Raw genomic sequence first — 15307 nt, 5'->3', positions numbered from 1 at the left:
GGGGGGGCTCTGCTTCCTGAATACGAAGACATTGTGGGAGTTGACAGCGGTATCAAGCACGGAAATGGGGCCGGAAGCAGACGAGAAGAATCACGACTGGATTGAATGCACGTAATAATTGATCGCGGAGGGGGGGCTTGAGGAGTTTTGATGCAACTCCAATACCCCATACAGCATCACAAGAATACGTAAGATGGTGATGGTGGTTGTTTGCACAGTTGATCCATCTGCCTCCACACTATGCTTCATGATACATAGCACATATGGGTTCAAGGAGGACGCTAGAATGACAATTGCCGGCGCACAACTAACGCAGTAACCCGTATCAGCGGCTCTTGTGGAGAGTTGGTGGCCAGGCTGGTGGATGACGACTTGGACGTGTAAGTCATGTTGATTGTGATACCAACCTGAAAGTGGTCGAATGTTGATGCCGAGTCAACTTAGTACGAGTTGAAGAGTGTTTTGGTGCTTCTTTCCCAAGAGACGTTGATTTCACACAGATTCAGTTTTCACACAACAAATCCGTAGGCTTTTACTTTTTATAGTCTTGGTATGTATGCTGTATCCCACCGTCCCATCTCCCATCGTATGGATACCTAGTGTTTGCATAGGTGCTGCTGTCCCTCCTCTTCGCGGTCCGTCTTCTTCTAGCCCCAGCCAGCTTGAGGTCTGTCAACAGCCTGGGCTGCCTCTTTTGGCGCTCCAGCTGCTAGTGGATTAGGTAGGGGAGCAGCAGCGCTAGAGCCGCTAGAGCCCACTAGAGGTGCTGTCGCCGCAAGCGCCCGCCCCCACAGTACATGTAGCTGAACTGAGCTGGAGCTGAGACAGGCATTAATGACAGACTTGACAGGGCACCTCGAGAGGCGTTTATCCAGGAACCGCGAACCAGCAACGTCGGGCTGAAGCGAATCCATTGGCACCCGTTGCTTTGATCCCAGGTTCTTTTCTCCTTTTACAATCATCTAGCATTTTACCGTACCAATTCATCAGCACCGGACTCGCGCTTATTGTCGAACAAGCCATACCTATGCCCAGCTGAGATCCCGCCCGCTCCGTTGAGCATAGGTCGCTCATTTCTGGCTGCGACAACCGCAGCCGAGACATCGACGGTTCACAGTCAACACCAAATGCCGGCACCACAGGCCTACAGGCACTTCTACGAGTACTAGGTACTGGTAGTCAGTCGGCATTGGCAAGCAAAGATGCCTTCATTCACCCCCAACGAGCGCGAGCGCAGGATTCTGCAGCTGTCTCAGCAATGGGGCATCGTCCTCCCGCCCGTTCCTCCTCCGCTATCACGGCCCATGCAACCGCCCTCGTTTCGCACGCCTGCCGACGACGAGGTGGCCGAAGCTCTTGTCCAGCAGCGGGCGGCGGAATCAGCAAAGGCGCGTCCCAAGAGCGGCCTCAGAGGGGCCTTTTCTTCAAACAGCCTCAAGAAGGGCAAGGCTGTCGATGTCAAGGATGTCCTCGACGTCCTGGGGCAGTGGATCGACAACACCGGCTCGCCGGGCGTCGCCGAGGCTCTCATCCTCAAGCTGACGGCGGCCGGCGTGGATCTGGCGGGCTCGCAGCAGCACAAGAGCGGCATCCTCAGCAGGAGGAAGAGCCTGGACAGCTTCGAGGGCCGCACCCAGCTGCTGAGGTCTGCCGTGGAAAGAAACATGTCGGACATGGTCCGCGTCCTGCTTCCCCACGCCGACTCCCTTGCGCTCGATGCGTCTCTTACCATTGCCATCCGAAACGGCAATGCCCAGATTGTCGAGAATCTGCTGAGATATGGCGCCAACGCCTCGCGATTGACCGAGACGCAAACCGCCTTTCGTCATGCTTGCTCCAACCATGGAATGTCCGGCATCGTCAGCCTGGTGCTTCAGTCCGATGGCCGGCCTCCTGCGGCTCTAATATCAGACGCCATGATCGATGCCGCGAGGGCAGGCAACTTACAGACCGTCCTCTATCTCAGCCGCTCCACGGCTGATGGAAACCATCGGCATGCCGAGGCCCTGAGGCAAGCAGTTGAACTGGGTCGGAAGGACATTGCAGTGGCCATCATCATGGGGAACCTGCCACCACAGCGGCCTGGCCTGGACAGCGCCTTTCAAGCTGCCTTTGAGCACTCGTCGATGAACCCAGCCTCCAAACTGGAGCTAGCAGAGCTCTTGCTGTGTGCCGGCGCCGGAGGGGACTTCTTGTCCCAGGCCCTGGAGCTGTCATGCGAAACCCAATTCTACGACATGGCCAACCTGCTGGCCGTGTACGGCGCTTCAATAGAGTATAACGACGCCTCGATGCTGAAAGGTGCCATTGCCCGCGGGCAGCTAGACCTGGTCAACTCACTTCTCCACGAGCGAACAGCTCTGAGCCCTCCTGCGGCGTCAAGTTGTGTCGCGGCCATTCCAAAGCAGGCTGCCTTTGAAGTGCGCTACTCGTTGCTTACCCTTTTGCTGAAGAAGGGGGCCAACGGCGAGGCGCTACATGAGGCTCTCATCAATGCTGTTGAGGCTGGAGATGTAGATTCCGTCGAGCTGCTTCTCAAAACCCACTTTCCAACGACGCAATCCAATGGACACAAGCCCGTCACCAGTGGGCGTCACGCCGTTGCGTCTGTCGATTATAAGAATGGGAGAGCCATCGGCGCCGCAGTCATGCAGTCGAATGTCGAGATGACGAGGCAGCTCTTGGCGGCCCGACCTTCGGCTGAGACACTGACGGCCGTCTTTCCACTTACCATGAGGTTGTCAGGCACAGACCGCTACCAAATGGTGGAACAGTTTCTGAGACACAAGCTACCTGCATCAACGTTGCATGCTGCCCTTCAGGACGCCATTGCTGAGGATATCTCTAAGAGAGATGAAGCACTCGTTGGCCTGCTGCTACAGCGGGACGCGGACATCAACTTCAACAATGGCGCCGGCCTGGCTCCCCTCATTGCACAGAAAGATACCCGCCTTCTTATGCCTTTATTGAAGAAGGTAACGCCACAGACTGCGGCCGCGAGAACATACGATGCTATGCGAGTCGACGATCACAGGACGAGATTCGGAATCATGACATCCCTGCTCATTGCGGGCGCCTCTGCCGGCGTGGTCGAAGTTGCCACGGCATTATCAGAAACCCTGACCGAGAAGCCTGTCGACATGTCACTCCTTGCGCTGTTGCTGCAGAAAGGCCTTGCCGATGTCAATGCTCTGGACGGCGTAGTCATCGAAAAAGCGGTGCTCAACCCCGACCCAAAGGTGCTGGAACTGGTCTTTAGTCTGGGAAAGCCCACAAGTCAGTCAGTAAGCAAAGCACTGCAAACCCTTGCTTCGACCACCCCGTCCGACGGGAAGACCTGGAAACTGCGAGTGTTGTTGCCGAGGTCCGATCGCAAGGAGGACTTGGATAGCTTTCTTGCTCAAGAAGTGCAGTTCCTTGCTCAAAACGTGGGAGGTCAAAAGCAGTTGCCGCTCGCTGCGCTCGAGTTGTTGCTGGAATCCGGGGCCGATCCAAATGCATACAAAGCCGCGGCCTTGTGCCACGCAGTCATGGGAGGCAACATTCGCATCGTTGATTTATTATTCGGACCGCAGTGCCGCTTGAACCAAGCTTCTCTGCGCCTCGCGCTCCCGCATGCCCTGAGGCTGCAAGATCCTATGAACAGATTGACGCTGACCAAGAGACTCGTGGAGGCTGGGATCTCGCCGCAGGAGGTCAATCAGGCGTTGATCCATGCGATCAAGACGTACCCCGAGGATTTCGGCCTCATACGGACCCTGGCTGGCAAGGCTGATGCTTCAGATGGCGAAGCTCTGTCCCTCGCCGTATCCAAGGAGTCTGTGGATGTGACTGACATTCTGCTGCAAGTCTCTAACCACTCGGTCAGTAGCCGTAGCTTGGCGCTGACTCGAGCGATGGAAATCAAGAACCGCCCAAGCAGAAATACCCTATGCCAACGGCTGTTGGCATACGAGATTTCGGCGACCGCGGCATCAAACGCTCTTCTGGTTGCCGCTCGTGAGGGCGATGTCAAGCTGGGCGACATTCTCATGTCTCATGGCGCGAGCATGTCGGAGAACAATGGCCAAGCCGTCATCGAAGCATGCCGTGGAGGCTCCGTGGAAGTGCTCAGAGTTCTCTTGGGAACGGATATGCAAGTGCACAATGCGACTCTCGAAGAGGGGTTCCAAGCAGCTACTGAGGTTCGCGACTTGAGCAAGCGCGCCATGATCTTTGAGCTGCTCCTGGGTAAGGGGTTCAGGGGGGAGCTTGTTGATGCGCAGCTGGAGACGGCAGCAAGATATGGGAAAGATGGCCAGGCGATTCTGAGAGTCTTGCTTGTTGCCGGGGCAGACCCGAATTATACCAATGGCGAAGCTGTTGTTGCCGCAACGAGAAGCGCCTTTGTCGAAAACCTGGAGCTCCTCCTCGGTCTTTGGGACGAAGGTGATAGTCAGGTAAAATCCCAAACGCCGCGACTTCTTGCTTTGTGTGAAGTTAACGTATGGTTCTGCAGAAGAAAGTCTCATCCCCTACACTAATCCGGGCACTTAAGGCGTGCTGGAGCCTGAATCGCGACACTCGATATCACATAATTGGCGATCTTATGAAGGCCGACTTGCCCGTGGCAGAAGATTTACACATTGCTCTGAATGATGCAGTAAACGAAGAAGATCCCGAAGAGAGGCTGGTGAAGCTTCTGCTGGACTACGGAGCTTCACCCTCGGCAAACGGCTGCAAGACCTTGGTCGATGCTGTACAAAAGTCTCTCTCCCCAGTGTTGGCTCTCCTGTTGGATGTCGAGATTCCGCAGCACGACATTGACATGGCGTTCAACAACTCATTCAAGGCCGACAACTTTGATGCTTGGTTTACACGGTCCGGGTTGGAAACGGCGCAGATGCTATTGACAAAGGGCGCAAAGGGCGACGCTCTTAGCGAAGCCCTCGTTCAAGTTATGAAGAATGCCAATTACAACGCCGAGCTTGCTGATGACTTTTTCGACGTCCTCACCTCTCATGCTCCTAATGTCAATTATCAGAATGGCGAGCCGCTGCGGCTTGCGGCATCGCAAGCAAATGTCGAATGGACGCACAGGCTCCTTGCGTGCCACCCATCCACAGAGACGCTCACGTTTGCGTTTCACTGCATATTCGATACTGCCCTATCTCAGGACGAAGTGTTGGAGCTTTTCCAAATGTTTGCAGATCATCACGATGGAGACGTTCGGCTCGATGTCATGGCTACGCGTGCCGGCTCCATGCCGGTGCTGGGGAGAGCTATTTCGCAGTATCCTCGCTCCTCAACCATCTTGACGACGCTGTTGGATGCCGGTTACTATTATGATCAGTCCATGCTATACAAGCTTCACGAAGAAATTGAAGAGGAGGAGGAGATGACGCTGCTCACATGGGCCATTGCCCAGCCGCAAAAGAAAGTCAGCTCGAATCTGATTCAGATCCTAGTAGAGCGTGGAGGTGAGTGAATCACGAGAGATAACATGCTGGCCGAAGTTGCTGACATTTCAATGAAGCCAAGGTCAACGTCGCCACCAAGCTGTCGGGAACGACTCCTCTAATGCTAGCTGTTCGAGAACGTCGCCCAGACATCGTCAAGTTGCTTCTACTAGAGGGGGCTGATGTAGATGCCATGGACTTTTTGGGGAGAACTCCAATGGCCATGGTGTCCCATCTGGGCGGCGATGTCGCTATCAAAATAATGTCTACTCTGCTTGCCGCAGAACCGTCCAAGGACGATGGTTCATTACACAACGCGGCTCGAGATCTCAACCTTACAGCAGTCACGGTTCTCATAGAGGCGGGCCACGATCCAGACTTTCCGAGCCCGCTACACAATGGCCGCAGCGCCCTCGGAGAGGTTTGCTTGCATGGCGCAGACGGCGAGGAGATGACGCCCGAGCGGGAACGCAAGATGCAGAAAGTCATGACATTCCTGGTTGAGAAGGCCAAATGCGATCTCACCATCAAGCTGGACGGCAAGTCCATGCTGTACCTCTGCTTTGAGGCTGCAGATCCAGTCTCGACGACACGCGCCTTCTTGAAGAGCGGCATGTGGAGGTTTGTCAACAAGCCGTTCAACCAGTATGCGGACGAAACGTTTGTGTATTCGCCAACAATGTATGTCAACAAGATTATGACGTCGTCCGACGCCCGTGATGAACTCCTCACCGTTCTTCGCGCCAACCGCGCCACGGACGTGTTCTACGCCAAGGAAGGCACTCAACCAGAGGGCGCCGTCGGATTGCCGGAGGATATCGAAGTACGAGAGCGTCTCCGCAAAGCCCGCTCAGAGCGGCTTGCGGAAGAATCCCAGGACTTTGCCGTTGCATTGGCCAGGAAGAAGGAGCTGGCATCCGTCGAGCAGCAGATACAATCGCAAAAGGCGGAAATGGAGGATGCTCGTCGCAGGAGGCTACAGTCAGAGGACCTCGCTACCGTCCGCTCCAAGGCGCAGTTGGAAGAGAGCCTCGCAAACGATGCCTTTAGACGACGTCTCTCGGAACAGCGCGCCGTGACGGAAGCCACACTAGCGAGCTCCAGAGCCATGGCGGCGTCTGAGCTCGAGGCCGAAGAGGCGAGGCAGCGCAAGGCGCTGGAGTGGGAGAACAAGCTCAACGCGGAGCGAGCGGGCAATGCGCGCGCTCTGATTGAGATGCGCATCGGCGAGAGGGAGGAGCTGGAGCGCATCGACGTGGCGTCTGAGCAGCGGATCCAGAGGAGGCTGGAGGCGCAGAGGCGGTTGGTGGAGAGCCAGGAGAAGCTGGCGAGGAGGTTGGGGGATGGGCCTTTGTCGTCGGCGGATGCGAGGAGGCAGATTGGGTATGTTACTGAGTTGAATTAGGGGGGGTTGCTTTGATTTTTCTAGAGGAGTTTTGTTGACTTTTTTGGTCGTTTTGGTAGGGATGGGAAGTTTTGACTATGATGCTTTTTGGATTGGTTGGGTTGGATTGAGCGAGCGTTGCTTTGTGAGCATGATTGATTCATTGGTACCATCTTGGAATACAATTTCTACTTGTACTTTGCGCTTGACTACCTAGACACGATGTGACTATGGTTCTTAAACTGGCCATTAGAGACGGATGGTGGTGAAACTGGTGAATCCGGACACAAGTTACAGAAGCAAGTTGTTGGGGATGAGCTGGGGTTGCCTTTGTCCCAGGACGCAAAGCCTCGAGAGGGCGGGAAGATTTGCTGTGAAGCATTACCGCCATTCACTTCAAGTGATGGCTTCAAATGAGGATGCAACAGCGGGCAGCCTGAAGTGTGCCTTGCGGTCGTAAGGAGATATGAGTGGATGTGGGACTTGGGAAAATGTAGCATTTTCTTCACCTCTTGAGGGGAGTTAAAAATGCTGTGAACCTGGGAATCCACAAAGATGGTCCGGTGGGGCGGTTGCTGAGGCCTTTGGGGAGTGTTGAAAATGCTGTGAAGATGAGGGTGTGATGGGCTGAGCTCAAGCTGACAAGTGTCCCAAGATCCTGCGCTTTTCCTCGTGGCGCATCAACTTCAACTTGCGTGTCAAGGCATGATTGGGTCTAATGGAAGGAAGATGCAGGGGATGCGGTAGAGTTTCGCCATACTACATAAACTCATTGGAGGCTTTCCATCTATCTACAGGACAGAAGTATGAAGGGGCCCGATAGACTTTGGGGGGAGATTAAAAATGCTGTGAAAAAGAGCTGGGGGACTCCAAAACGCCTGAAGTGTCAGTGGAATCAATTCTTCATTTTCACTGGTTGCAAGCGTCGTTCAGAGTGCTTGCTTTGAATTCTTGACGATATGGATTGGCGAAGCTTCCCCAGACCTCAAGGGAGGTTCACAACGCTGTGAAAGGGTTTCGTATTGCAACTGACAAGATGGCTACCAGCCTCGCTGAATTGCTGTAAGGTCAACGAAGAATACATACAAGCATAAACCATCGTATAAACAGACTTATGACACAAGAGCACCCCCTTTTCCTACCAATTCTCCCAGAACCGAGCCGGAAGCGCAGTCCGCATCACCTTCCAATGCCCAATCGCATTCGCCAACTGCCCCTTACCAATCTTATCCGTCCCATTCCTATACAAGACGCTGCCCTCTTCGTCCTTGCCCAAGGCAAACAGCTCCCGAGGTAGAATCTCATGCTGAGGAGTCAGGAAGCTCTGGCGAGAAGGGCTGTTGAGGTAATCCCCCGGCACCGGGTCGCGAAACGTAAGTTGTTGCTGCTGTTGTTGTTGTTGTTGCCCTTTGGCCGCCTTGCGGCAGAAGATGACGACGTTTGTGAAATCCGCGCCCGTCTCGGCAACGACTCTCTTGTCCGGAGGGTTCTCCCTAAAGAGGCGGCAGGTCGGAAAGGTTTTCAGAATGGTTCGGACAATGGTCTTTGAAGTGGGCAGCATCAAATCGCCAGCGTAGTTCTATATCTCTCTCAATATCAGCCAATTCTCCCATGTTTTACATCGTTCCAAGAATGGGAATTAGATAAAAGGGAGGGGGGGGGGACTACGCACAATGGCAATGACACCATCTGGCTTCAGCAGAGTATAGAGATTATTCAGAAACTCATAGGTAAACAGGGCCACGGGCTCTACGCCGCCCGTAAAGACGTCGTGAACAATGTAGTCGTAGACTTCCTTGGTCTCATTGGCGGCCTTGTTCGTGTACTTGACGGCGTCGTCAATGACAGGAGGGTGGTTCTCCCTGAGCTGAAAGTACTTTTGGGCAAACTCGTACACGGCCGGATCAATCTCCACAACCGTCGTCTCGATGCCGTGAGACACCAGTGCCGACGGCGTCGTGCCAATACCAAGGCCACTTTGACATTCGAATTGTAAGTCTCGTGCATTCCAGGGGGGGACGGTTTCCAGGGTCAAAAAAAAACTTACATGACCAACGCCTTGGCCCGCGAATCCGCCACCGGCTTCTCCCTCTCCACCAAGCGGATCGCCTCGAGGTTCACAAAGACGGCGTAGATGGGCTCCGTCACCTGGTTCCCCCGCCAGTCCACCCAGTCTCCCCCCAGCAAGCTGTGGTCGGCCCGCATGACGCGCATCCTGCTCTGCGTGTTCTCGACGACCGAGACGTACCCCGTCACCGACTCCCGCCGGTCCAGCAGCAGCCAGTGGTCCGCCTGCAAGGTGGTGTTGAGCAGCGCCGTCGCCGCCGGCGTGGCCACGTGAGGGTTGAACATGGCCGTGTGCACCAGCGCCGGGATCGCGAGGGCGAGCCACCTCGAGGGCGCAAGCACCGCGTAGCACCCGGCCAGCAGGACCTCCAGGCCCATCCGCGTGTACCAAAACACCGTCCCGACGTGCCTCTGCAGCATCTTCTCCGCAACGTGCTCAACCAGCTTGAGCACCCCCCACGATCCAATTCCAGGAGCAGCGTCCGCCAGGCTCCTTGGCAACGAACTCAGGTCCGCACCCTCCAGCTCATCCGCCACGGAAGCAGCCGTCAGGATCGCCAGTGGAACCAACGTCGCCCCCTCCGTCACGAGCGGCCCCCAGCTCGGCCCCAGCGCCTGGCTGAAGCCGTACAGGAGGCACTGCACCGCGGGCACGTACAGCGCCACCAGCGGCAGCAGCAGCCTCGCCGTGAGCAGCTGCCTCAGCGCCAGGTTGCCCGCCCAGCCGACGAAGCAGCCGGCCATGAGCGCCTTGGAATGCCAGCCTGCCGCCGACGCCGGCACGGCCCCGTAGACTGGCGACAGCGCCAGCCGCGAGGCGTTGGAGTAGACGCCCAGCAGCGTCAGCAGCGCCGCCGCCTTGACGTAGAGCGTCGCCTGGCCCAGCAGCCGCTGGCCCGGCGTGTCGCTCTTGGCCTTGGCCGCCAGGTCCTTGAGCTCCCGCTCGAACCGCTCCGGGGTGAAGCCTAGGGATGCGTTTGCAGCGGCATCATTGTCGTCGGCCTTGGCTGGCTTTGCTTGTTTCTGGCGCGCCATGGCGTGTCGGATTGAGGGAGTGGGGCCGGATATGTCAAAGATGGCGAGAGACTCTGAAGTTTCCCTGAGATTGACCTCGGAAAGAAGAAGAAGAGGTAGGTTATGCTCTCTCGTGGATTTGGAACAAAGAGGAGAGAGGCGGGTGGGAAACAAACCAGATTGTTTGCAACAAAACACACGACTTCAGATGACCAGCATCTAAAGTGAAGCAAATGGACATCAACCGGTTAATTGGCTGAGGTTGGAGGACACGCAGAGGGTTACGTTTCAACCCTCATCTGGCCAGCTTCACGCAGAGCTACATATCTCGCGGTGCTTTGGCACTGTGGCGGTGCCAGTTCGACTGAGCTCCTGAAACTGTGGCGCATGAAATCGCCCGATTGGGAATTTCGTTCATCAGGGGTCGTGGGACACACAGCAGCACAAGAGAAATCTCCGGATGTCCTGGAGGAGCATCTTGAGCTTGATTATCCCTTGGACTACTGAATAGATGGTGGGATCGCCGTCGTAACAGTTTGAAAAGAAAGGTAGTTTTGTTCTTCTTACTAGATAGTCAGAAACATAGTAGCTCTGCACTCAGACCACGCAATGGCATCAACCGTCACGTCATCTCCAGCGAGGCGAGCACGCCATATTCGCATGAAATTATAAGAAAAATGCCATCTTTGCTGGACTGCCACTCTCCAGAACAAACTCGTCCATCCGATTGCTTCGTTATTTCTTTGCAAAATACCATCCCGTCGCCTCCCTTGAAAACGCCTGTATGAACACGTCCGGATCCCCGCTGGCCTCCAAACGGGTATCTGCTCTACCACCTCCCACGATGACATGCTGCCAAAACGAGCAGAGGTAGAATACTCATCAAAGAAGAGCCATAAAAAAAGAAAGAAAGAAAGAAAGAAAGTACACAAAGGGTGAGGAGAAACAAAACCATCAAGCGTAAGTCATCAAACTCCTCTATCGTGCTGCTAGTGAACGGAAAAGGTCAATACTAATACCTACTCATACCAAAAGTGCCGCCACAACAATTGTTGCCAAAATCATTCATTCGCTTCCAAGTCACATTATTCAAGGCCGGAATAACCAAAGGGGGGTTTCAAACAGGAACCAGAACCTGCAGCGTCTGCTTTCACATGGGCGTCGCGTAATCGTCGTCTTCCATGCCTTCGTCGCTGCTCTCCGACTCGCTGCGAGGGCTCTGGGCGCCGCTGACGTCTGTGCTGGGTAGGTTGCTGAAGCTTCCCAAGATGTTGACTCCGCCGGAATAGGAGCTGGGCATGGACATTGCGGAAAAGTCAGCCATGCTGCCGGAGCGACTCATCGACGGCTTTTCCGGGAGCTGCTTCAAGAGGCCCGTTGAGATGTCGAGCATGGTCATGGCGAACTCGGTCAGCCCCTTGCTCTGGCCCGGCTTGGAGCTGACCGACAGTGTCCAGCGGTATTCGCCCAGTCGCCGCCTATACCACTCCGCCTCTTCTCGGCCCGGCGACGTCGCCCAGAGCAAAGATCCAAACGTTCCAATGAGGGCAAAGTTGGTCTTTGAGGCAAAATACCAAAACGATTGGATGTGGTTGGGCATCAGTCGGTTGACGAAATCCATGGCCGAAATCAGGCGAGCCTTGGCGGCGCTGCGGCAGATGTGCTGCACGTACGAGTCCACCGACGATGAGTTGGACGCCAACGATCGGATGATGCGTCTGTGGAGCGTGATTTCCGTGGCAAAGTAGCCCAGGTGCAGATAGCCGACGCACGACAGCCTCGACGACATTCTGCTTGCCGAGTATGAGTCTAGCCGAATGTTGGTGGGTAGTCCTGCGTACCAATCCTTGAGCCTGAGCTGGATGGGCTTCGCGAGTGACAAGACCAGCTGCGTTCCTCCGGCGCCAGCGTTGGCGACTGTCTGCATGGCCTGCAGGGTGTAGAACGTGTCGAGAATCACGGAGAGGATTTCGGAAAGCTGCACAAACCGTGTAAAGACGAGACGGCCCTTTTCAATGTCTTGACGCTCCTCCTGATCGTTCTCGTCCCATTCGACATCGGGAAAGTCGTTGGCACGCAATGGTCGGACAGCCCAGTTGGAAGGGAAGATGTGAGACGGCCTTCCATGGACGAGAGCACCCCATTTGTCCTGCATGTATAGAGCCCACGCTAAGCGCCTTCGCAGCCCCTTTTCCCACGGTGGAATCTTCCATCCCGAGCAGTCCAGATGCAGCCCGAGCTCTTGAGCAATGGCAACCAACTGGGCCGTCGGAGCCCACTGGTCGCCTTCGGGTCGCTGAGACAGCAGCAGTCCGGCCTGGATAGTCGACAGCTTGGGTCGGTACATGGCGTCCTCGAGAGTGCTGCGGACGAGCTTCTCCAGCGCCCGCACGTCGGGGCGAGGGAGCTTGGACAGCTCGTCGTGGTGATCCCACCAGTTGATGGCGAGGATGTAGACGGCGGCGAGGATGGGTGGTGAAAACTCGCGATAGGACCGCTCATACTTTTCCATGAAGACGGTCTTCTGGATGATGGGCATGCCCGGGTGGACAACGCGGAAATACAGGTCGACGAGCTTGCGGCCGTTCGGGGCGACAATGGCCTCGATGGCGTCGAGATCCTCCACTACATGGTCGTATCCGGGCGTGTTCTGGTCCGGGAGCATGAGGAAGGTGTCCGAGTCACTGACCTTGCGGAGGGTGCCGCGCGCCAACAGGCTCTCGTCATGCGTGTCAAAGGGCGAGAGATTGATCAGAGAGGGCTCGAAGTCCGTCGTGGGGCCGATATATTGGCTATACCGATCTTCCTGGAGACCCAGTGTCCGCTTGAGCATGGTGGGGCCGCCGACATTGGCCATGTCTTCCAGGAACGAGCTGCTGGCGGCGGTGCTGGAGAGGCTCGAGTTGTTGTTTCTGCGGCTGGCAATACCGGGGGAGCTAGAAAACCAATCATGTGTCAGACGGCTCTCTGCAGCGTGGGACGCGCGTTTGGCTGCGAGGGACAGGATAAAGGCTGGATCATGTGGTGGAACAAGACGAGGCGAGACGGTCCGGCAGCAGGGGCGGGGAGGGCTGAAGGGGAAAGCAGAACAAGACGAAAACGGGGCAAGGCGAGGCAAAAGGCGAGGCAAGGCGAGGCAAAAGGCGAGGCAAGGCGAGGCCAGAGGAGAGAAGGCAGAGGACTTGAGCAAAGCAAGATAAAGGCAAGGCAAGGCAAGGAGATGGCTCGGCAGAAGGGGAAAAAAACACAGCAAATTAAACATCATACTGACCCTCTCTTGACACTCTCGTCGGCAGAATCCCCGTTAAGCTTCCTCTTACGGGTCTGAGGGCTCGGCGCCACTAGCGAGCACTCGGTGCCGTTGAGCTGACAGGGCATGCAGCCATCGTCATCCTCGGCCACGGTACACCTGGTGCCAGAGAAGCGACAGGCATGGCACGGGGGCGCGGCCGCCCCAGAGAAGGAGCCGGAGTCGACGGACCCCCTGCCATGCAGGCTCGCGGGGCCTATCTCGAACCTGTGGGAGCTGTTCTGGCGGCGTGGGAGTGGGAGTGGCTCCGGCCGAGGAGGCTTGGGAGCAATGGCGATTGGTGCCGTGCGCTGGATAGTAGGAGCGTCATGGGCCATGGCTGGGCCAGTCAAGACGAGCACCAGCTCGTGCGTATGCGTGTCCAGTGACGGGGTTGGTCCGCGGCCAAGGTAGTAGGTAACCAGTAGAATCCAGCTAATGCTCTCTGCGATATGTATGTATTATGTGCTGCGTACAGGTAAGTTGAATTGTTGCAGATAAGTAACGGCTGGAGATACGAGACCACTCCGGGAGAGATAGAGATTTGGAGGTGTTCTGCTTTGCTGCTAGTCCCCCGTGGTGCTCTCAGAGATAGCAACCTAACAGAAGTAGTATGAAGTAAGCAACAACCGTAACGGCGTTTTGTCACAAGCAGCCCCGGGTGTGGTCTGGTGAGAACGGGCGGGGGGGGGCGCACAAGAGCAAGGCTTGCGGGAAGGCTGCTTGACAACGCCGGTCCCCCAGAGTCTGGGAGTGATGCTATTCGCTGCCCCGGGCTGGAACGAGGCTCCCCACGCCTGGCAAGGACTCGGGTATGACGCAACCAGTGCGCAGATTCAAACGGGGGGGCTCGAGTTGCGGAACGAGGAACGAAGCACACGAGCGTCCCGTCAGTCGCCCCGATAACGGAAACGGCGGAGAGATAAGAAACCGACCAGGCAAAGAGCAGCGGTTGCAGCACTGGTTGGCCAGGACAAGACTGGAGTCTCGAGATCGGCCCTGGTTGCTTTTTTTGTGGGTGTCCGTGATAAGGTTGCTGGAAAAGGGCGTGGCGCTACTGTTTAGTCCGAAGCAGATAAGGAGCACGAGCAGGACTGGTCGACGACCCGGTCGCTGGTCTCCGCCAAGGACGGCCGATGTCGAGCAGCAGCAGCAGGTTGGGGAGTTTTGGGGGGGGGGGGGAGGGGGATACGATGAACGGCTGGGCGTGGTGAGACTGCGCGCTTCTTGTTCCGGGGGAGAGGATCTTCAGGTGATGATGGTGGCCAGGATGAGATAGGCTTTGGTTATCGGCGTCATTTGAACCGGGGGCGAGGGGCCGCCTGTCGAGTATAAAAGCCGGGCGAGATCACCACTGGTTGTTTGCGTTGCCGTGTTGGGTCGCCTTCATCAACTTGAGACTGCTAGGAGCTTCTTCTGGCGGAAGGGCATCGGACGAGGCTTGGGGGACGGCACGGATACGCAAGGACGCGGCGGTATCAGCAGATGCCGTAGCTACTTATGTATGTGCGGAGGGATATGACAGATGATGGATGAACGGCCTGGAGCAGCAAGCTGAACGGGCCAGGCCGGGGGAGGAGGCGAGGTGGAAGAGGCTGAATAGCCACGGGTCAGCCTCTTTCGTCTTTTCCTTCTTTGCTCGTTTCGTCACACTCTCTGTCGCGTTCCAGGCTTCCGGAAATGGCCGGTGATGATTAGCTGCAGACAGCAATCGGGGAAGGGGGGTGTTTGGAAGAAGTCAAAACGTTGCAAAATGTGAGAGAATAGAGGGAGAGAGAGAAGGACAAGGACAAAGGCGTGTCGAGATGAGTTTCCGGACTGGACTGGACAAATGCCAATGACATGTGCTTCCCCAGACCAGGGCTACCCTTTTTACCGGAACGGACCCAGTGTGCATGGATTGTCACACAAGCGATGGCACGCCTTTGGGCCGGTCCCTCGCCGATGCTAGTGACGAGTCCGGCGTGAGCCAACCCAGCCGCGGCGGTTTGTAAAAAATGGCGTTTGCTTGGCGATCTCAGGCAGCCTCGAGAACGATTCTGCGGGCGAAAGAAGGGGTCCTGTCTGGCTTATCCTAGGTATGATTCTGCAGGCATTCTATTCGTTGACGCAACG

At 56.2% G+C, this 15307-nt stretch overlaps 3 protein-coding genes across 3 annotated transcripts; 1 reads left to right on the top strand and 2 right to left on the bottom strand.

The window, feature by feature from the left end:
• Positions 1-1202: 1202 nt before the first annotated feature.
• On the top strand, positions 1203-6843 carry TRIREDRAFT_4886 (uncharacterized protein; the record flags this gene model as incomplete). The annotated part of the gene is made up of 3 exons (XM_006967091.1): positions 1203-4439; positions 4499-5459; positions 5516-6843. 3 exons carry the CDS (start codon positions 1203-1205, stop codon positions 6841-6843), a joined length of 5526 nt encoding a protein of 1841 aa, XP_006967153.1.
• A 1117-nt stretch (positions 6844-7960) lies between these two features.
• TRIREDRAFT_65490 (uncharacterized protein) lies at positions 7961-9924 on the bottom strand (the record flags this gene model as incomplete). The annotated part of the gene is made up of 3 exons (XM_006967186.1): positions 7961-8401; positions 8495-8798; positions 8870-9924. 3 exons carry the CDS (start codon positions 9922-9924, stop codon positions 7961-7963), a joined length of 1800 nt encoding a protein of 599 aa, XP_006967248.1.
• Positions 9925-11053: 1129 nt separating this feature from the next.
• TRIREDRAFT_4885 (nitrogen regulatory protein) lies at positions 11054-13530 on the bottom strand (the record flags this gene model as incomplete). Its single annotated transcript, XM_006967090.1, has 2 exons — positions 11054-12839; positions 13175-13530. The coding sequence occupies 2 exons, from the start codon at positions 13528-13530 to the stop codon at positions 11054-11056; spliced, it is 2142 nt and encodes a 713-aa protein (XP_006967152.1).
• Positions 13531-15307: the final 1777 nt, after the last annotated feature.

This window comes from Trichoderma reesei (assembly GCF_000167675.1).
Source record: "Trichoderma reesei QM6a unplaced genomic scaffold TRIREscaffold_16, whole genome shotgun sequence".
Lineage (NCBI taxonomy): Eukaryota > Fungi > Ascomycota > Sordariomycetes > Hypocreales > Hypocreaceae > Trichoderma > Trichoderma reesei.
This window is presented reverse-complemented; position numbering and strand designations above follow the sequence as displayed.